The sequence below is a fragment of the Lithobates pipiens genome, unplaced genomic scaffold, assembly GCF_037356315.1.
Source record: "Lithobates pipiens isolate NorthernLeopardFrog02 unplaced genomic scaffold, aLitPip1_a1.2 Scaffold_16, whole genome shotgun sequence".
Taxonomy (NCBI): domain Eukaryota; kingdom Metazoa; phylum Chordata; class Amphibia; order Anura; family Ranidae; genus Lithobates; species Lithobates pipiens.
The window spans coordinates 41,104,504-41,120,035 of record NW_027507748.1 but is presented as its reverse complement, the minus strand read 5'-3'; the positions used below and the strand labels follow the sequence as shown (position 1 = coordinate 41,120,035).

The 15,532-nt window shown below is 42.0% G+C and overlaps 1 protein-coding gene across 1 annotated transcript in view; it reads left to right on the top strand.

Moving 5' to 3' along the window:
- Nucleotides 1–15,532, top strand: part of LOC143984095 (uncharacterized) — a 151,706-nt gene that overhangs the window by 24,176 nt on the left and 111,998 nt on the right. The window contains exon 3 of the mRNA XM_077484412.1: nucleotides 509–583. Coding sequence (XP_077340538.1) covers nucleotides 509–583 — 75 coding nt within the window. The remainder of the gene's footprint in view (nucleotides 1–508; nucleotides 584–15,532) is intronic.

Sequence of the window (15,532 nt, the reverse complement as noted above, 5' to 3'; positions counted from 1 at the left end):
GCCCTAGCCTGCCTCAACGTATTGATATAGAAAGGGCCGGACTTTCATTTAATTGTTGGGAGCCGCAGTGCAGTAGATCACTCTGTCTGCACCCAAACGTGGTGAAATAATCCCTATTTCTGCCCATTATCAGCCTTGAGTTGCGGACGTCAATGCTCCCAGTGTCATTTAATTGGGGGGTACAGGATAATGTTGGGGGGTCATGGCTCCCTCTGCCCCCCCCCCCCCCCCCCTCACGAGCAGCATCCCCTTCACACTCAGATACCAACCCATATGAATGTTGTGTTGGAACCTGTCAACATCTTTGATCATTTGTTCATTACATTTTGGTAATACAGTGACGCCTCAGCAAGTAAGGCAAACTCCTTCCGATAGACCGCAAATGGTCCAATAATTGCATCCAATGCAGTAGATATGTTGTCTCATACTTATGGGTGGTGGAGAAGAATTTTCTGGGTGCAATTACCATTGTAAATGTTAATGGAAGATTTTTAACTTGTCTGGGTAGGTCCGCCTCTGGAGGAACATCCCAATAAAGTTGCATCCGTCGAAGAGGAACTGGACATGGAGGGTGCCAATAAAGGTGAGTGCGATTCCTTGCTGTAGCCTGACATTGGTCATGTCACATGATGTGATCTTTTCTTGCCTACATGAGAACCAATGACAGGACACCCATACACAACAGAGTGGCCATTCGCCAGTGTCTCTATTTAGAAAATTGATTGTGAATTTTACCACAAGCCCGCTTCATCCAACCATATGCTGAGCTGGAAGGAAAATCCATTGCTGTCAGGAGAACATATTCTAATGACTAGCAAATATGTGTCAGTTTATTGATAAGGTCATACCAACTAGTGATTTCAGATTACTTTGGATTTGGAGATAATTTGGGATTTTTGAAGGTCTGGGATTGGAAGATGTGATGAAAAGAACTGGTCCCATATGTGTACTTTCTAGGCAGTATAGATTGTGTCTGTGTCTGCTCTGCATAAGTGAATCAGACACAGACCTGTCATCCACCAGGCAGAGCCCACCCTGTGTGGAATGGGTCTATCTGTATTTATTGCAATATGTTTCCATTTCATATGTAGTGCAGTTTTTATAATAATGAAAAATATTAATGTAAAATAAAAAGAAAATGGACCCGAATCAATTTGTATTATTCGTTACGTCGTTAAGTTATTTTGGATGCTTCAAACGTTACCAAAAGGTCGAAAATATTGCATCCTGTCATCCGAATGAAATTTATTTCGTGATTCGGAGATTCGGATACATCTGACTCTCCGGATAACAAACATTTCCTCCAAATTTCTTTACGTAACAAAATGAATCTCATATGTTTAAGCCCTTGTACACACGGTCGGATATTCAAATGAACAATGTCCGATAGGACCGTGTTGTCGGATAATCCGACTGTGTGTGTCTCCATCGGACTGTTTCCGTCGGAATATCCGATGGACCAAGTTTTACAGCTGGGCTATAAAATTTTCCAACAACATGATCCGATCACGTCAGTTCCGATCCTGTGTAGCCTAGTCCGACGGACAAGGAGCCACACATGCTCACAATAAAATTCTGAGACGGAAGCGCTCGCTCAGGTAAAACTACCGTTCGTAATCGATATAGCACATTCGTCACGCTGCAATGTTAAAAATTCTTTCATGCAGCACATTCTCTTTTTCTTTACAATGGTACAAGAATGAAGTTGTTTTGATGCTCATATTCATACACACTTCTCCCAAACTTATTTCTTTATTCTTTTTACTCATTTCAGCAATACAATATTTTAATTCGTCACATCTACCAATTTTTTTTTTTTTTTTTTTTTTTATTTTGTGTTTTTTTTTTATAAGCATCTCCTTTTTTGACAGTTTGCTCATCTTTGCATTTTTTTTGGTGTGTTTTGTGTGTCAACTTACCACAACACCATTATTATCTTTTTAATTTATTGTTTTCTTTTTTAATCTACAGGAGGTTGTTTGGTGTTGGTGCCCCTTGTTACTCATTTGATTTTGTATTTTTGAAATTTACCTGCCTACTCACAAATAAACTGTCCTTTTTGACGTAAAACACATAAGCAAGTATTTCTTCAACCAAAAAAAAACTTTATTTAGGTGTCAGTAACAAATAAAGAGGGAGGCAGCGCTGGAGAAACTGGGGAGATTAGCGAAGCCTTTGGCCCCCAGGGCACACATCAACTATTTAAATGTAAAAATTGGTGGCCTGAGGAGTACATGTCTGAGGGAAGTCTGAGAAGTCTGGTCCTGAAGTCCAAGAAACCCGGGACAGCAGCAGATGACATCTAGGTTCCCAGGCTGTGGTAGTACAAGAGGCTGCATCTTCTGTCAGACCAGACTGAACCCAGGTTATCACACTCTGGTCTTCCTTCCACGCTTCCTTTTAGGCTGTGGCTGTGGTGCTGGAGGTGTGGCAGAAGGAGGAGGAGGGGCATGGGCCAAATCACACAAGTGTGTTGCTTGTGTGATTTGGCCCAACAGCCCCTTGTTGAGGGTGTGGATAATTAGCTCCTCACACAAGATCTGTGTCCCCTCCTCCATTTGCTGGAGTTTGCAGGCAGGCAAGGTGGCAAAGGCCTCTTGATAGGTGGGGGTGGCTTTGAGGGCCCCTGAAGCCTCCCCGATCAGCTTCAGAGCCGACTCCTCCACATCCCCCCCTTTCTGGCCCTTTTGCGTGGAAGGCAGAGGGGAGGGACCTGTGATTCAGTCAGTCTCCTCCGCCCGCCCACCGATTGGCTGCCGCATACACCTGCCTCCTCCTGGCTGTAACTTTCCCCAGCCACCTCCTGGCTGCTGCCTTCCACACCCTCCTCCTGGCTGATGTCTTCCTGTGTATGAAAAAGGGACATAGTTTTAGTTTTTGGTTCATCAAACACACACACAATTTTCAGCTCAAGACTGTTGCAAATTGTTAACAAATAGAAAAGACTATCATTCTGAGCCCAGCATTTTTCATTCTTGGCCCAAAGGTTTTGGCCACTACTGTCTATTGATATGTGAAACACTTTTTAAAATCAGCAATTAGAGAGCAAAAATCAAGTTAATAAAATTTATTTTTACTCCCAAAATGTGTAGAACAATATTATACCTGGCTCAAGCTGGGCTCCCCCAGTTCTTCCTGAGTGGAAGGCCCAGGTTGGGCGTCGGAAAACTCAGAAGGTGGGGAATGTAGCATAGAAGGACGCGTGGAAGGAAGGGTAGAGAGGGATTCCCTGACATCAGCCTGGTCTGACAGAAACTGCATCCTGTCATAATACCACAACCTGCGGACATAAACCTCATCTGCTGCAGCTCCAGATTGCATGGACTCCAGCACCTTCTTCCGCTCCCTCAGATATGTACTCCTGAGGCCACCAATTTTCACTTTTAAATAGTTGATGTTTGCCCTGGGGACCACCGGATTCACAAACTCAACCAGTTTCTCCATTGCTGCCTGCCTCTTTAGTCTGTTACTGTAATGTGGATGTGTAGCTTGCCACAGGCAGGGCAGCTCCCTGTACTTATCGATGAACAGAGGGAGGAAACTGTGGTCATTAAACCCGTCCATAATCTCTGCAAGACACAACACAAGACAAACCCTAATGTCAGGCTAAACTCGACTAAATCTTGTCCCAATGCAGGCCTCAATCTAGAAGCAGTATAGGCTAGTGATGTACCAAGTTAAAAATTGTACCTTCGTTTGCACGATCGGCATGTCAGCGTCTCCCTCTGTTCACAGATCGTACGTACGACACACGCATGTTCCGTTTTATATACAGTGCGCATGCGTGAAACTCCGCCCGCCCCTGCCGTTCTTTCTAGACTATTCCCCGCCCCTTCTCTTTCAGCGCAGTGGGGAGAGCATATGGCAGAGACAACGCAGGCGCGCAATCATAGTTCCACTAACGAGGAGGAGGGCGAGGAAAGCCCGGAGCCTGAAACGTCCCGATCCCGGGGGGAGAAGATTTAAGGCCTCAAATGTGTCTTTTGGAGAGATGTTGGAGATGGTGGACATATTGAAGAAGACTGACTATGATGGGAAGTATGCACCTTACCCAAACCCAAATATCAGAAAGGCCAAGATCATGACTAAAGTTGTGAAGAGTCTTCAGAAGAATTTTGGGGTACGACGATCCAAGGAACAACTGAGAAAACGCTGGTCAGACCTGAAACTGAGGGAGCATGATCAGTACATAAGGATCAAGCGAGTTCTTCAAAAAAGTAAGTAGTTGTCGTGTTTTCATATTATTATTATTGCTTGCATACTGCTCCATGTGCTTTGATTTAATGTTGTACAGTTTAAAATGGCCACTTTCAAGTTCCTGGGTTCAATCGTTCGTAATAAACATCGTTCGTTAGCCCACTCCAAAAATGATGTTTTCCTACCTTACACTTCACTACATTTCTTCACACTGCAGGTAAGTATTCCAGCTTTAGAAAGTGTCCAAAATAATGTTCTCACCTTTGAACTCGGCCAAAAAACACAATTCTATGACACTTCCAAGCAATGTCTCATATTCCTATTTCTGCCCTCTGTGTGCCAAGTATTCTTTTTTACATTCTTATAGGGGAGAGAAGACTCAGGACGTCTGAGGAGACCAGGGACCCCACACCTCCCAAAGAAGGGGAAATTCCAACACCAGAAGCAGAGGAGGAAGGAGAGATTGTTGAAGTTGGACAAATTGTCACCACAACAGGTGAGTGTTGGAGACCACAGCTTCTGGTAAGTTAATCAATGTATGTCTGCATATTTATAATACATGGTGTGTTTATTTTTTTTTTTAGGTGATGTGGAAGAAGAATCACATTTTACCAGTGAAAGTGCCCAGATCCTCATTGGGGAGATAATGGGGTGCAATCGCAATTTAGAAAATCAATGATGTTCAACAGAAAATGAAGAACATCATTGATGTTTTGGGGAGAGTCTGAAACACCCCAAACTAGCTAGCATAGTTTTTTATTTGTTCAAAAAACTTTTATATTTTTCTAAAAGCCAAATTTGGAACATGAACACAGTGTGTCAACATGTACTATCTCCCATCATGGGGATCAATGTACGTGTTTTGTGGGTGCAACTCCTTCCTTGCTACGAAAGTGGCTGAGATGAAGGGGTTGTACCCCCCAAACATGTACATTGATACCCCATGATGGGAGATAGCACATGTTGACATTAGGCATGGGATCAGGATGAAAATGGCCACTTTTGTATTCCTAATGTGTGTGCATCTCCAAATTTGGCTTTTCCAGGGGTGACACCGCATCTGATGAAGGCAATATCAGCACAGTTTGTACATACTCATGTCTGATATTGTCTTCACTTTTCAAAGTTGAACTTTGTAAGTTCCTGTGTACTGTATGTTATGCTTTGATACATGCCTGTTTACACAAAAACACCAAGTTATAAAAATGTTACCCAAAATAATGTTTTCTATACACCAAATATGTTGGTTTGTTGTAAAATCCTTTTCTAAACGCACATGTGAATGTGCTTTGAGTAAAAAGTGAAATTATCAACAATGTGTGGCTTCCTTTTTCAATGCGCAAAAGCAGTATTTGGAGTAAAGTTGTTGGTTTCTGTGGCAATGGGTGTTATTTACTAAAGGCAAATCCACGTTGCACTCCAAGTGCAGTTTCAGGTGCACTTTTGCAGTGCACTTGTAGTGCATAGTGGATGTGCCTTTAGTAAATAACACCCACAGTGATGTTTAAATTTCCCCAATCACGCCATTTTCCTGACCCCACATATTTCTGCCATGGTGCTGAAAATGAGCAATATTTTTGTCAGTAATGCACTACATACATTAGCAACAAAAACAAGGTGTGTGTAGCATACCCACAACATAATAAGATTTTCTGAAGAAGAGACTGTCACCTCATCTTGCTCAGAACTTGGGTTTGCACTGTTGTAGAAAAAGACCCAAAAAAACCCATCAAAAATGTCTATGAGACACCTAAAACAAAGCCAAGCAGGAACTGAAAACAAATATTGGAGTTTCAAAGAAAAATGTTTTCCTAAAATGCCGCTCAGACATTGTCTGGCATATCAATGGCCCCCCTACCCACAAAGAACTCCATGTATTGGGTTCTGACCTCGCGGGCACTTTGGGGGGGGGGGGGGGGGGCAAGCCAGGACGAGCAGCTTCAAGGGCCGTGAGATTGTCATTTTCAGGCAAATCTGCATCTGGGCCAACTGAGATCACATAGTTAGCTGAATGTTTTTTTAAAACATTGTGCAGAACACAGCAGGCAAGCACTATGTGATTTAGTTCATATTCCGCATTTGTGGATTGGCGTAAAAAATAGGCGGAACCGACTGGCCAGTATTCCAAAAGTGTTCTCCACGACTCTTCTGGCTCTAGCCAGCCGGAAATTAAAGATCCTCTGATCCGGGTTGAGGGTCCTCATCGGGAAAGACCGCATCAGGTGGTTTGCCAGGGCAAACGCTCATCCGCAACGAAAACGAACTACATTCTCCTCTGGGGGTGGCAAGCCCAGACTGCCACTCTGGAGACGCCAGTAGAATTCCGTCCGTGCGAACACTTCACCATCCGACATCCGGCCATTTTGCCCCACGTCCACATAAAGGAAGTCATAGGTAGCTGACACCACCGCCAACATCACAATACTATTAAACCCCTTGTAATTATAATAGTACGAGCCTGAGTTGGGGGGTGGGACGATGCGGACGTGTTTCCCATCAATTGCATCTCCACAATTGGGAAAGTCCCAACGGCTGGCAAAGTGGGAGGCCACAGTCTGCCATTTCTGTGGCTTTGAAGGAAACTGTGGAGTGAAACCAGAAAAAAAAAATAGTAATTTGGCACATCAACATTGCAAGCAGATTAGACACAAACATTTTTGAACAATATCAGTATAACATTTTGGGAAATGAGAATTTAAAGCCTATATAAGGTATAAGGTCCCCTTATCAGAGTCATCACCCCCCCCCATCCCCCCCATCTGATGGGCCCTTGAAAAAAATTAGGGGGGGGGGGGATGTTTTGGACAGGTAACCCTCTCCACTTCATTGAGAGCTGAATGCAGAAATAATGTGTGATACTTTGGCCAGCCCCTCCTTACTTACACTATTGGCAGGCCAGAGGACAGGTAAGAAGTGTCATAATACCAAAAAAATTGAACAAATGGAAGCACATTTTGACATTCTGCTATTACCTATCAAGATAATAATAGGAGAAAAAAATACTTGAAACTGTAGCATTTGAAAGTATTGAGGCAGGCCATTGCACTACATGCCTTGGTGAATTCATCCATAAATCTGACCAGGAAAAAGGTAGGTAGAGTGGGTATTGGGTTTGGCAAAGTCAGCAGATAGAGGATTGCTATCAGCTGACCTAGCAGTTGGGGGGAGGGGGGTTCCTAATGAGTTTGGCCCAACCCAAAAAATAAATCTGGCACTATGCGTGAATTTAAGCACACTCATAACATTTGTACACATTTTAGGGGGTGTTTACGGGAAAGCAATACTATGGAGCTGACAAAATACATTGCTAAGTGACTAGACTATAGGTTTAAAGCCCCAGAAGAGCATGCTGGGGAAGTTAGTGAAGGAAAATATATGCATGAAGGACAAAAAAGGAACTTGAAAAGCTTCCAGCATGCATGAGGACAAAGGGGCACAGCATATCAATTAGAGCATATTGCAATCATGGTAATTAGGGAATGAGGAAAGAAATCCAATACATTAGCAATTATGAAATACATAGAATGTGATGTTAAAGGAGAAAACTTACCTTCACATAGTCCTTCTGCAGGACCTGAATGATGGCAGAACAGGTCTCTGGAATAATGATCCCCAGAGCCTGGGGGGAGATGCCTGTGGAGAACTTCAGGTCCTGAAGGCTTCTCCCTGTCGCCAAGTAGCGCAACGTGGCGATGAGCCTCTGCTCCGGAGTGATGGCTTGCCGCATGCAGGTATCCTGCCTGCTGATATAAGGGGTCAGCAAAGCCAGCAGACGCTGAAAAACGGGGTCTGTCATCCGGAGATAATTCCTGAAATCATCAGGATTATTCTCCCGGATCTCACGGAGCAAAGGCATGTGCGAGAACTGGTCACGCTGGCACAACCAATTCTTGGTCCACAAACGCCTCCCCTCCCTGTTCATGGACCGGGCTTGTGTCCCAACACGAACCCCAACACGAAGCCCCTGCACAGCACAAACTCTATGACGAGTACGTAGACGAAACATGGTTTGAAAACGGTCGGCTCGTCAGAAAGGACACCAGAAAGCACCAATAAACAGCAAGGCCTAAAAGAACAACCTGAATAGCAGAAGCAAGCAGACAATAAGAAATGCCTTTTAAAGCGTACTATACCAAGATATAGTCCACAATGAGAAACAAATACTTACTGACTGCACGCACTGATTATCAGATACGCACACACAAGCACAAACCGAAGAGCAGTAGCGATCTGAATCACAAATCTGAAAAGCAAAGGCATGTGTGAGAACTGGTCACGCTGGAGCAACCAATTCTTGGTCCACAAACTCCTCCTCACCCTGTTCATGGACCGGGCTTGTGTCAAAGCTAAAAGCCCAACACCAAGCCCCTGCACAGCACAAACTCTATAACGAGTACGTACACTAAACATGGCTTAAAACGGTCGGCTGGTCAGAACGGACAACAGAAAGCACCGATAAACAGCAATGCCTGAAAGAACAACTTGAAAAGCAGAAACCAGCAGACAATAAACAATGAAAATCAGAGCATACTATACCAAGATATAGTCCACAATGAGCAACAAATGCTTACTGACTACACGCACTGATAAGCAGATACGCACCCACAAGCACAAACTGAAGAGCAGTAACGAACTGAAGCACAAATCTGAAAAGCGCAAATCGTCTCTCACCAAACTTCTACTAACATGCGATAAACACAAGATCAGCAGAAGGAGCCCAAAGGGTGCCGGACGTGATGCTGAACTTCCCTTTTCTAATCCCGTCGTACATGGTTTACGTCACCGCATTCTTGGCAACCGGAAATTCCGACAACTTAGTCCGACCATGTGTATGCAACACCACTTCCAGACCACTTCCGGAATTATCCGACGGATTTGGTTGCCGGAATCTCCGACCGTGTGTACGGGGGCTGAGACTAAGTCATATGTGAAAAAGCACAGACAGCCCACACACTATGGGAGACTTAATGGTTAACTCACATAAAGCAAACAGCAAGGAGATAGTGATATCAAGAAATAGTAAAACAACTGATTAGATTATTTTTGGTCAGGAAACTGTTGGCAGGAAAACTGGAGAGTAGTACAGACAGAAAGCATGGAGCTTCACTACTGTACAGAATATCTGCAGGTCGCCCTGATTTTCTCCTTAGTGGTCGGAGGAGGTGAGTACAAATGTTCAATGTTTTCTATATTGTCACCATTCTGCAGTATTCTCCATACATGTCCCAATCACAGCTGTGTGTGTTTTTATCACATGTCTGCTGGATGAGTGTGAACTGTTCTTGGGGTGTCTTATTCATTTCTAGTTCCCTCCCCCCCACATGTATTCATACAAATGCTCTGCAATGCATACACCAGTAATCACATTTAATATAAACACAATATATAAATAATAATTAATAATTTTATATAATTAATATTAAATATATATCATTATTAATATAAAACAATAATAATAATAATTTATTATAAACACAGTGCTTTGGGGTGAAGGGTCATATGTGCTTTATGGAAAATGCAGGTGTAGTGTGCTGGGACTTGTAGTTCTGCAGAGATAAGAGAAAGATATAGAGCGCTTGGAATTGTAGTTCTACAGACAGGAGAAAGGCAGGTATAGTGTGCTGGTACTTGTAGTTTTATAGACAGGGGTTAGTGAACTTTGCTATTTTCAATATTTAAATGAATATTTCAGATTTTTAAGACATTTCTGTAATACACACGGTCACGGAACACACAGGAATGTTTCAGAACTTTACAATATAGTAGCACTTTTCAAGACGACAGGGATTTTTTAAGTTATTACTCAGTGCATTAGAGATGATTTTAACAATTTTAAAATATTGTTTAACCCCTTCCCGCCAACCCTACCCATATATGCGGCCTCATAGAAGTTGGTCTTTATCCACAGGGCTGCAGATTTATGTATCTGTCTTTGTGCTGAAAGCGCTCCTCACAGCACGCTCCCAGCACAGAGAGCGGGGCCTCACCGGGAGGTACTAACGATCAGCACCCGGGACTCACGATTTCAGGTCACTTGATTGCTGTGAATGCCACTGATTGGCTATCACGGTGATCAGTCACTGTGAGCCCGCCTCTTTGTTTACTACCTCCTATGAATGAATATGAAGATACATTGTATCTTTCTCTTATTCCAGGAGAGGAAGATAAAAACAAACAAATGTGTGTAAATATGTATAAAGAAAGAAAAACTTATAAGTGCCACGTGTCATCAGTGCCACATAGTGCCATCTGTCATCAGTGCCACATCAGTGCCACGTGTCATCAGTGCCACATAGTGCCATCTGTCATCAGTGCCACATAGTGCCATCTGTCATCAGTGCCACATCAGTGCCACGTGTCATCAGTGCCACATCAGTGCCATCTGTCATCAGTGCCATATCAGTGCCACGTGTCATCAGTGCCACATCAGTGCCATCTGTCATCAGTGCCATATCAGCGTCACGTGTCATCAGCCACATATCTAAAATAGTTGAAAATACTGAATGAAAATATTTTTTTTTTGCACATTATCCCGACATGTTTCGCAGAAATGCTTCCTCAGGGGATGTGCGAATATTCAAGCAGTAGAATATCTAAATTAAAACAAGGAATATGCAAAAATTACAGTTAAGACATCCATAAGGAAAATTTGTACAAAGATACAAAAAACACACTGAAACGGAACACCACATGAATGGCGGACACTGTTTAACCCCATGCCACACAACCCACCTCCAAACTGCCAGTTATCAGTGCCATGTCAGTGTCACGTGTCATTGTCCTGGTGCTCCAGGGCCTTCAAAAGTGTAATAGGTAGTCAACAAGTTAGATGTTTAATTTATGCTCCTAGAACACGTGACGGCACTCCCTGCATGTTGGGCCTCTCTGAGCGGCTAGGCTGTGGTATCACAATACTCAAGAGGAGTAGCAGAATTTATTTTGGGGTGTCATCTGTGGTATACACATGCCATGTGAGAGAAATAACCTATTACAATGACAATTTTGTGAAAAAAAAAAATCTTCATTTTGCAAAGAATTGTGGGGAAAAATGACAACATCAAAAAGCTCACCATGCCTATTACTAAATACCTTGGAATGTCTACTTTCAAAAAAGGGGTCATTTGGGGGGTATTTGTACTTTCCTGACTTGTTTGGGTCTCAAGAAATTAGCTAGGCCACCAGTACATCAGATGTGATCAATTTTGGATGAATTGCACCACAGCATGTAGACTCTGTAAGGCTGGATTCACACCAATGCAGTTTTAGTGCTTTTTGCATTTTGCAGATTTGAACTGCAAATATTGTTCCATAGGAAACCATGTTAAAATGGACTGTAGTGCTAATCTGCAAAATGCAAAAAGCACTAAAACTGCATAGGTGTGAATCCAGCCTAACTTTCACAAAGACCAAATAATATCCACTAATTTGGGTTATTTTTAACAACGATATGTAACAGTATAAATTGTGGCCAAAATTTATGAAGATAAATTAATAATTTGCTAAATTTTATCACAGAAACAAAAATGCATTTTTTTCAAAATTTTCTGTCTTTTTTCATTTATAGCGCAAAAAATTAAAAACCCAGAGGTGATTAAATACCACCAAAAGAAAGCTTTATTTGTGGGAAAAAATGACAAAAAAATAATTTGTGTACAGTGTTACATGATAGAGTAATTGTCATTCAAAGTGTGAGAGCACTGAAAGCTGAAAATTGGTCTGGTCACGAGGGGGGTTTAAGTGCCCAGTTGTCAAGTGGTTAAGGTGAAAAAACATCTGATGACTACCGCCCCCCCCAGCCCCCGGGTAACTTACCTGAGCCTTTCGAAAGTCCTGTCCTCGATCATTTCCCTGGGCTTCTCGGCTCTTCATTGGATAGATTGATAGCAGCGCAGCCATTGGCTCTCTCTGCTGTCAATCAAATACAATGACGTGGGGGGAAGGGCTGAGTCCTGCACTCGGCGGCTATGGATGGCGAATGCAGGACTCTAGAGCGCACCCGCAAGGTAACACCTCTGGAGAGCGCTTCTCCCAGGGGATTATCTGAGATGGGGAGGAGTCGCGAGATCTGCCGGGGGACCCCAGAAAACGCTATTCAGGGCTACATAAAAGTTGTTTTCTTTTCAATAACAAATGTTATTCAGTGTTAGTGCAATATCCCTTTTTTTCACAGCGAAAAAATGAAAAAAAAACACGCAGCGCTTATGTATACGATTCACTACCAAATTGTATGCAAATCTATCTCATCTAATGTGAAACACACAGTATAAAACAATTTCAACATGCAATCCAATGACTATGTAGAGCAATCCACATGTGCAGTGATAAAGAAAATGTTAGTATACAATATATGGTGTCTTTTTTTCTATTTCATCCAAAAATTAATCCAAGTGACAAAAGTTTATGGTCTAAAATCCATAAGTGATAGTCCACAGAAAAAAGTGATGATCCGTGTCCTTTAAATTATATAGATTTTGCAATTGCTTCCTTAACCACACCTCAGTACCGTGACTTCCCCAATGTGATTAAACTCACCAGCTGAAAAGCCTCACACTTCTGTGTTTGGCTGACATTGTATTTCACCTTCTAAACAGGGTTCACACTCACTATACTTCCCTTTGTGATTCAGACAAATACAGCCATGCAAGTAAAAAAAGAGATTGCCTCCAATAGTGTGATAATGTTTTAAAAAACTCTTTAATCACACTTAAAACACCTCACTCCAATGCAGTCACATGAACTCCAAAAGTGATTAGCCAAACAAAATTGCACTTCACATCACTCTTTAAAACTTTTTAAACTTTATGCTGGAGCATGGATGGTCGCGGCGGACCCAGGATCTATGAAGTGGCCAAATTGCTTCTCACCCTTCCTCGCCACCACTCTCGCTGAATTCTATCAGAAGGCAGAGTATGCAGCATCCTGTGTCTTTTCTTTCCACTCCCGCCGTCCACCGATCACCCTGCAGTGCTCAGTGCTCTATGAAAATGATACTACACGTTTGCCAGATAGCGACGCCCTGACATGTTTCGTCATTAGTCTGACGTAATCATGGGTTTGGCTTCCTGGACGGGCGAACTTCTTTTTATTCATTAAGGCTAAGCAGCGATGGGCGGGTATTCATTAGCCGCACATGCGCCTTTCCTGTGTCCCCATTGCATCAATGCGCCAGCATTCACATACAATAATGATAATACAAGTCCCGGTCTTATCGGATAGTAATTTCACCTGTCTTGAATAGTGCACTTTCCCAATTCCTCCATATTGCATTAAAATAACTAAAACAGTCAGCTTTCTAACTTTTCTATATTTTCAAGGCGGATATCAGTGATCGCAACCTGTGCAGACACCCGCCATTCGCAATCCGATCTCAATCAATTCCTGCTATGGCGAGTCACTGCAACCACTATTACACCCTATATCTTAAATTAGGAAATAAAGTACTGATAAAAGCAAATAAAAGAGGAAGGTTTAAATTGCATCCCTCCTCTCTCACAAAATGCAAATAAGCATATTTAAAATAAAAACAACTACCACAGATCATTGGCACCAGGTGACAACTAGCCCTATCAATTATTCCAAAACTACTGGAATAAAAATACCCATTATTTCAAACATGAATGAACTTAGAAAAAAATAAAAAACAAGTGAGTATAAATAAAAATAAGTGTCCAAACAGAGAATGAAAAAAAAAAAAAAATAATAAATAAAAATAAAAATAAAAACGAGAATAAAAATAGAAATGAATACAAATAAAAGTAAAAATTTAATTAAAACTAAAAATAAATATAAATGAAGATAAAAATAGAAATAAAAAATAAAAATAAGAATAACAATGAGAATGACAGTGCTAAATGTAAAAGTTCATAACTATTGGATTTAAACCTTAGGCAAATCCAACAGTAAAGACATGCAGAAGGTCAAAAATTATACAGCAGGTCAAAAATTACTAATATAGCAGTTCAAGTCCAACTCTATGTTCACCCCCCTTGGAGAGAGGCACTTCATCAAAAATATCCAAGGGGTTTCCCTCTGGGACAAGTCCCTAACCCGATTCGACCCTCTCCAAGAGGGATGAATACAGTCAACACCACAGAACTGGAGCAGCCTCAGATCCTGTTGGTGATGTTCTTTGAAATGCATTGACACACTGTGGTATTGAAAGCCTTTTTTAATGTTTGCAAGATGCTCAGAGATCCGTACCCTAAGCAATCTTTTGGTGCGTCCCACATAAAATAAACCGCAGGGACACCATAACAAATATACCACATGTGTCATATTGCATGTCATGAACTCTTTAAAATTGAACGTTTCTCCTTCCCTATTTGTAACAGAGGTGATGCCCCTATTTACATGGCGAACTGTCTTGCAACAGATACATCTCCTGCATGCGAAAAAAAACCTTTAATTCACTAGAGAGAGTCTGTTTGATAGGGGGTCAAATATTTTTCTCACCACTCTATCCCCTATATTTGGAGCACGTCTATAGATAAATTTTGGTTGTCTTGGTAGTACTCCCCCTAGATGTTTATCTCTACCAAGAATATACCAATACCTCCTAAAGATTTGTTCTATATCCCTAGATTGGTAATGGTACCCTGACACAAATCCCCATTGGTGTTGATCACCTAATGGTGCTTCATCCTTCTCCCTAAAACATAATTCCCTTGGGATATTTCCTATTTCCCTGATAGTGTTATTTAGAGTTAGTTCTTCATACCCTTTTTGTAGGAACCTATTTTTTAAAATTTGTGACTGAGTTTCAAAATCCCCAATTTCTGTGCAGTTGCGTCGGACCCTCAAAAACTGCCCCTTTGGAATATTCCTAATCCAAGAGGGGCGATGCCCACTTTTAATTGATAAATAACTGTTACGATCCGTGGGTTTAAAATATACCATCATATTTAACTTACTCCCCTTTCTCTCTACTTTTAAGTCAAGAAAGTTAGTGGAAACTGGACTATTATGGGTTTTGTTGTTTAGATACCTCAAACAGTCTTTAACAGATGCCTCCGTTCCCTCCCATATAATCAGTTGTGAGGTCTTTTGCTAAACACAAATCTATCCTCCTATTCTGCCATGAACAGGTTGGCGAGGCTGGGGTCATACATAGCCACGCCAACCTGTTGGGAATAAAAAACACCCCCATACCAGAAGTAGTTGTGTGCCATGCAGAATTCCAATGCCTGGCCAACAAACACCTTCTGGACATGCGGGACATCCTCCCTCCTACTCAAAGCCCAATTAAGAGCTAATGGGGCATCCTGGTGCTGGATGATAGTATATTGCGCAACCACATCAGCCGTCACCAGATACACTTCAGCTGAGGGTAGCAAAA